The 7039-nt window shown below is 50.1% G+C and overlaps 1 protein-coding gene across 6 annotated transcripts; it reads right to left on the reverse strand.

The window, feature by feature from the left end:
• Positions 1 to 657: 657 nt before the first annotated feature.
• ANP32E (acidic (leucine-rich) nuclear phosphoprotein 32 family, member E) lies at positions 658 to 6522 on the reverse strand. Of its 6 annotated transcripts, none has more exons than XM_010139372.1 (6): positions 6337 to 6522; positions 5693 to 5815; positions 4454 to 4619; positions 3064 to 3221; positions 2075 to 2129; positions 658 to 725 (listed from the first exon to the last, which is right to left on the reverse strand). In XM_010139372.1, the coding sequence occupies exons 1-6, from the start codon at positions 6394 to 6396 to the stop codon at positions 658 to 660; spliced, it is 630 nt and encodes a 209-aa protein (XP_010137674.1). In that variant the 5' UTR covers positions 6397 to 6522. The 6 variants fall into 6 exon arrangements, with proteins under 6 accessions (XP_010137674.1, XP_010137681.1, XP_010137689.1 ...); XM_010139379.1 differs by having other exon boundaries at positions 658 to 770; positions 3064 to 3209; positions 6337 to 6486; XM_010139387.1 differs by having other exon boundaries at positions 2063 to 2129; positions 6337 to 6486.
• Between the last annotated feature and the right edge of the window lie 517 nt (positions 6523 to 7039).

Genomic DNA, 7039 nt, shown 5'->3' on the forward strand with positions numbered 1-7039 from the left:
TATCTGTGAATGCTCCAGCGAACACTGAACGGCAGAACAAGCAGGATAAAAAAAGACCCTCCAACACCCACTTCGGCTTTATGATGTAACACACAAAATGGGACAGAAGACTTGAAAATTATACAGGCGTCACCTTCTAAAAAGCTGAAATAAAAGGTGTGATCTACTTGTCCATCTCCAATGGAATGGAGATCTCAATGGTGGACTCAGACTACAGTCACCTTCTCCTTCCAAAGCAACTGGAATTTGCCATACAGATATAGTTTGAGTTCAGCTTTTTACATAGAAAAACTTCGAAACCTTGAAGGTAAAACCCATCTGAAATGGGTGTTTTAACTCGGGGCTGAGTGACCAACACACAAGCTTGGGCAAAATTAAAGAGCTCCAAATAAAAGTCTAGGGGGGAAAACTCGACAATGGCTTCAGCGATTACAGGGTTGAGAATTGGTTCCTACGGAAAGGTTCGCTATCAGGCGATTAGATCTTATCTGGAATGATAAAAAGGACAAGAATAGTAAAACCACACTTCTGCTATAAAAAGTTAACATACTCTCTTCTGTGGGGACATCTATGGTACATGGAGACAGACAGATCTGCATAATCACTATTGCGTATCCGGAAACTGAAGAGCCTGGTCCTACTTGTGTCTAGAACAAATTAATCGTCCTCTTCCTCGCCTTCATCTTCAGGGTCTCGTTTCCTCTTCTCCCCTCGAACGCCCTCTGCTAAGGGAGAGACACAGAGCTCAGACATGGGAAAGTCACCTTCGCCTTTCCGAACAGGTAACAGCAACGATTTCTGTTCGTTTGTCCTTAACGCATTCACCACCGTGACACAGAACCATCCGACTGCCGAACCGGTGGGGTGGGAAGAGCCCTTTGAGCCTCTCCCCAGCACAGCCAGGTCCCCGCTGCCCCCTGCCCCTCAGCAGCACCTCCACACAGCTGGGAAACCCCTCCAGGGACAGGGACTGGGCCTGACGACCCTTTCGGGGAAGAAGAAACATCTCCATGTGCCTTACAGCTCTTCAGAGATCCGTTCACATCCCTCTGAGTAATCTGCACCAGCCGTATTAAACCACGTTCTAAGCTAAGCATGTCAGGTGCCATCCAGGAATTACTGATACGACGTAAAATTATTAAAAAGTGTTTAAAATGTGGTGGTTTTCTATCTCCCTAGCTTTCATTTTCCGAAGTTGCTAACACCCTGCCCAAAGCCCAGCAGTTTCTGCAGATCCCCAGCGAAACACGCTCCGCTCGCTCTCCAAACTGGCACAAGCATCTCGCACAACCCCCTCTGAGCTTATTCTCAGGAACGCTCCATCCGGGCAGGGGGCTGTGCGCTCTTGTGGTGGAGCGCTGAAATGCAATTCTGTCCAACCTAACCGGCTGCTCTCCCAGCGCTCATGGACATCGACCCGTCCTGACCACCCGCTTTGGCCGCTTCACCAGTTCGAAGGCTGTGTTTGTAACGAGTGAAGAATTCTCCGAATTTCAGTGATCTCAACAACCTCTGCGAGAACCGCTCCGTGAAGCCACGTGTACAGACAAGACAGACACTGGTCTGGTGAGAAATCCCAGAATTTGCCTACAGTTCACACGGACTTCACGACTGCATTTCAACTTCGCTGCTAGGACTGGGACAGTTCCTCACCATTAAAAAAAGCAAAGTCCTGGGAGAGCCTTGCAGCGAGAAAACTAGAGTTAAAACCAGCTACTTTTAAGATGAATCTTGATCATTTTTCTGGAGGGGCTTTAGCAGCCACTGACTGGTGGTCAAGGAGACCTGGGTCTGGTGTTCTCTCACCACCAGGACCAGGGAGGTGCAGCCATCTCAGCCACCGCAAACCAGAGCGCCCTTTATCGGCACAGGATTATTTGACAAGTGAGGGGACAAACCCCATCAAATACTGCACAGCTACTTCGCTCCCTGCCCCAGCTCTTGCTTAAACTGATCCTAAACCACTTCCCACATCCCCGGAGACAGACCAGCCACACGGGGATTTACGTCATTCACGTGCACATCCCAAAACGGCAAAATTAGAGAATTAATGGGTTTTCACTTGAGAACTTACCTTCCTCCTCCTCATCAGCTCCTTCTTCCACATAGTCGTCGTCATCATCTTCATCCTTTACAAAAACGGTGAAATGTTTTTATGGTTACCCTTTATTTTGGGTTTATTTACATGGTCCTCCTGAGCGCACATGCAGAACTCGCTCACTCTGTCCTCACGTTCCACATTTGCGTTTTGTTTCTGGGCAGGGAGATGCAGCCCAACGGGCTCCAGCACACCCCAAGTCCAGGGAGTGTCCGGCCCAGTATCCTCATTTCTTTCTTCCTCCTGCTTACCAGCACCTTACGCCAGCTCAGGAGTAAATTATTACTAGATTAACAGAAGAGGCCACCCCAGCAAACAGAGATGACAAACAGCTCCGGTTTTCCTTGTAACCCACCGTCGCGAGACACGGAAGAGGAGCAAGCAGAGCCGCCAGAATCTTCACAACATTACCGCTTCTACATCAAATTAATTACATTGTTGGGGTTTGGGCCCTGTACAAGGTATTTTCTGATCCTGCTTTTCAGGGCAGTGCTCCTCGTAAGACCCCACGGGCTGTTTTCCACAGCTCTCCCCACCACTGCTAAGACCATTTTTAAGTGAGTGCACAGTAAAATTCCCAGCATTTAACTCAGCAAAACCCACAGGCTTTTCCCTTGTTTCCTTTTGCTTGTTCCTACTCCGTTCTCTTTGGCAAGACCAGGGTCCTCTCTTTGGTTTTCCAAAATAAATTAATTTACTCTATTTACTATTCTGACAGTTTAATTAGCGCGTAGCTTCGAACGGCTCATCGACACTAAAGGGGCTCTGGCATCCTGCACCATTATGGGGGGACAAGAGTGACCCAGGTCCCACAAGAGTGACCCGTTAGCCAGGCCCATGGTCACAGTCAAGAGCCACCACTCGCGGTCAAGTCCACCCGTGGTGCTCCATCGACACCCGCCCACGTCTGCCTCTGCCCTCCAGCAGCTCCTCGTCACTGTTTGGGCAGAATTTACAAACTTTACCTGAATCTCTTCTTTCATCAGGTACGAAAGTCCGACTTCCTCCTCTTCTTCACCTTCCCCCAAATCTGAACCTCCATCATCATCATCATCTTCCTCTTCATACTCTCCTGGAGGGCCAGCTTCGTCCTCATCTTCATCATCATCATCTTCATCTCCCTCTGAAATGAAGGATACACTTATATGCTAAAAGCTGCATTTCACTAACTCCTCTTCGTGCAAATTAGGGCAGTTATGGCCTGCCTTCCTTCCAGAGGGTGTGGGGGGTTTTTGTGACTTTAAATCAGACAACACGTGGGAAACGAGCATCATTTCAAAGTTCATCTTTGTGGGTTTTTTCCCTGAAAAAATGCCACCAGTGAGGCCATCGCGAGCTTCAGGCAAAACTGCTGACACCTGAAGCAGCTGCGTACGCAAACTCCTGCAAGGGAAGAGGCCTCTCCACAGAGTCAAACCCTGAAATGCTTAAAGGCAAAACCAGCTTAACCAATACCCGTATGCGGAGCTACGAAACACCTACAGCTCCAGAGAAACCGTTCCTCTCCTCATCTCTGCATCCGGAGCTCACCACCCCCCTACAGTGCCGGTTCAACACACCCCGAGAAACTGATTTAACACTCACGTTAATAACTTATTAATCTATTTCCAAACATTTGGTTTATTCTCCCATTCCAAGCAGCAGCTATTTGGGCTTTCACCAAGTTCTTTTAACAACAGGCTCCAAACTTTGACCTGTCCGAGCACTCATCGGCAGCCCCTCGACAGCGGGGACCCAGCAGCACCAGCTCCCAGAGAAAGATTTATGGCACGAAGCAAACCCCGAGGCACCTCCGTCATCAACAGGTACAGCCCAAACCCCGCTTGTTCTTCCGGCGGACGTGCCGCATCCCAACCCCTCGTCTATTGCCAGCGGCGCTCAAACGCCGCTCCGACCAGCCCTGCCTCGTCAGTCACCTGCTCAGCCCGGCATATTTCCACGTACTTTTTCCTGTATTTTGCTCCCCATTAAATACAAACTTCTGATCAAACTGTCGTCGTTACACCACCTAATGAATCGCACTGACGCAGAACTTGTCGCCCTGCGCCGACAGACCTGCACCTACAGGCTTCATTTTCCATCAAACAACGGGAACAAGAACGCAGAAAGATGTAGGAATAGCTGCGTTAGTGGCGACACCAAGGGCAGATCAAACCCAGTTCTAGACCTTTTTTGAACAAAAATGCGTATTATCCTCGAGCGTGGAACTGAAGCCGTTACAAAACCCAGTAAAATCGTATTTTTTCTTACAAAATATTAAGTTTTCACTCCGTATCACAGCGTGTTAACTCCAAATGAGTTCTAGAAATTGTGCTTCAAAACTAAGAGCACCAAATCACGCGTTTGAGAAGTTACCCTCATCATCATCATCTTCTGAGTCCGGCGCCTCGTTATCTTCCTGATCAAATCCATCGAGGTACGTGATTTGCTGAAGCAGCTCGAAAATGCTGTCTCGGTAATCTTCCAGGTTCGTGATCTCACAGTTGAACAGGTCAAGGCTCTTCAAGTTTTTGAGATTTTGCTGAAAATAAACAGAAAGGGTTTTTTCCTCCCCCCCTATTTCTTGTCGTGGTATTTCCAGTTACAGTCGACCACAAATGGGTTTATTTCATCCTTGTCCCTTCCCTTCTAGTCAGTATTGTGCTCCCCAGTAAATACGAAGTTACTTGCCAGGACTCCTAACAAAAGTGCTGTTGCAGACCCGCTCTGCAGCGCATCTGAGCACACCCAGCTCCCCCCGAAGCACCAGCCCACCTCGCTCGGGCTGCGTGACACCGCCTGGGGCTGGTTTTCTTGCTGGCACAGCCTGTTGTCGTTCAGGGCAAAAACCGACTCCAGCAGCCTTTCAGGAACTGGATTTAACCACAGGCACCTTGTGAGGAGCAAGAGGCGCTTGGCAGGGGTTAACTGAACGCTGAGGACTGGCAAAGCGGTGGTGGGTCTTGTCCCCTTTCAGACCTCAGCCGCAGGCAGAACGAGGCACCTGCAGGGCCTGGCAAGCACCGCAGGTGGCACTGGAAGTGCTTTGCTTCGTCTGCAAACCAGAGGGTTAAAGCACCGTGGTGGGACCAAGCGTCCCTCGTCACCTCAGTTTAGTGGGAGCTTCAGGCAGCTGCTTACAGGACAAACTACACCTGAAACGACCACAAGAGGATTCACAAGGCGACACTGTGCTCCTTTCAAAGGCAAAACAGCTCAAAAATCTCGTACTCGGCGCATCCTGCTACTAACACAGAAGGGGTTTTAGCAGCACACTGACGAGCTCGTCTACTAACTGTGACACGCGATTACGCAAGTCCGGAGCAGCGGGACAAACCCCAGCCACCGCAAAACCCATCCGCGGAGAAAAAAAACAGAGAATACGAGGCACCTTCTGCTGAAAAGGGCCACACGCAGCTCAGACGCGTGGCACTGGTTTCTCTCGTCATTCCAGGTGAAACCCACCTCTGCCGCTCCTACACTGTGCCTGAAGGAACCGCCCAGGCCCAGCCCTCACCACTGTGTTCGCACCCTTCCCCTGCCTAAAACCTCATTTATTCCTGATAAAAACCACTGATTTTTGTCTTCCGCCAGCGCCCCTCACTTTGTACTTACAAGAGCTTCCACAGTGCCGAGATCTTTGATTTTGTTGCCGCTCAGGTTGAGATATGTGAGGTTTGGACATCTCTCCGCAAGGACCTCCAGGCCTCCTGAAATGATGTTGTCGCTCAACTCCAGCTACGACACAGAAACAAAATGAAGCAATTCAGCGAGTGGCTTTGAACCGTTAGATTCAGACCTCATGGTTTTAATCGTACTCCCTTTAACTCCACAGGTTAGTCACAAAGAGTGGCGCAAGTTAACGAGCTCTGGCTGTCAAAAAGTTCCTTTTAAGTTTGGGAATTAGACACTGCTCCTTAAGATCTTGTGTAACTCCCTACCAGACTTTGTTTTGCCAGCAACAGTACTGGGCAACCCAAGGCCTCTCCTCAACCATCAGTGAGATGGGGCCAACCTGTGGACGAGCCCCAAGAGACGCTGACCCAGCTCGATTTGGCCATAACTAACTGGAGATACCCAACCCAAGTTCAGATCTTAAACCCCCCATGGACCGGAGGTGAACGCAGAGCGGACGGGGCCCACCATCCCGCGAAGCACCATCGGCACCACCCAACTCAACCTTGAGCGCTGACAGGCACAACCATGGGTCACCCCCCACCTTCCACCTCTCCACGCGCAGGAGAACGGGACGCACGTACCTTTCGGAGCTTACTCAACGTGGGGAGCTTGGCCAGCGACGTCAGCTCCACTTTGGCCATGCTGAGAAACTCGAGCTCTTTAAAGGAGTCATTGAGACCTTCAATCTCCCCGTTGCTGGACCGGCAGTTATCAAGCACCAGCTCCGTCACCTTGGAACAGGACAGCGAGTCACCTGTCAGCTCAGCGAGCACCAAAAAAACCACAAACTTCACCTAAACCACAGCTTGGAGCCTGTTAACTACACTGCGTGTACTCAAACCACTCCGCCTCTTCCCGAACCTCAACCTCCCAGCTCTCCACGTTATTTCAGAGGTCAATTAAGCCCAATTAAAAAATTTTTCACACCAAAGCCACCAAAACAGCTAGATAGTCGACAGAGGCCACATGCGTCGAGAAGCAGTAACAAGGAGCAGCCAATTAATTTTCAATTATTTTATCTCCAGTGGAACACGCCGCTCGTTAGAAAGGACATTAACAAGGTGACTCTTCCTTTCCCCTGCTATTATTTAACATTTTAGGAGCCCTCACACCAGCTGCGAGGAACACGTTGCTCTCGTTTGATTTCTTCCCTACCAAAAAAGCATCACGCCAAACAAGCACCAACTTCTGGAGAAAGGTGCAGGGGCGAGGGGGCCGCCGCGCACCCAGCGCACCTTTCCGGCCGCCACCGCGGACACGCGCGGCCAACCCCGGGTGTGCGGT

This window comes from Buceros rhinoceros, unplaced genomic scaffold (assembly GCF_000710305.1).
Source record: "Buceros rhinoceros silvestris isolate BGI_N320 unplaced genomic scaffold, ASM71030v1 scaffold39930, whole genome shotgun sequence".
Taxonomy (NCBI): domain Eukaryota; kingdom Metazoa; phylum Chordata; class Aves; order Bucerotiformes; family Bucerotidae; genus Buceros; species Buceros rhinoceros.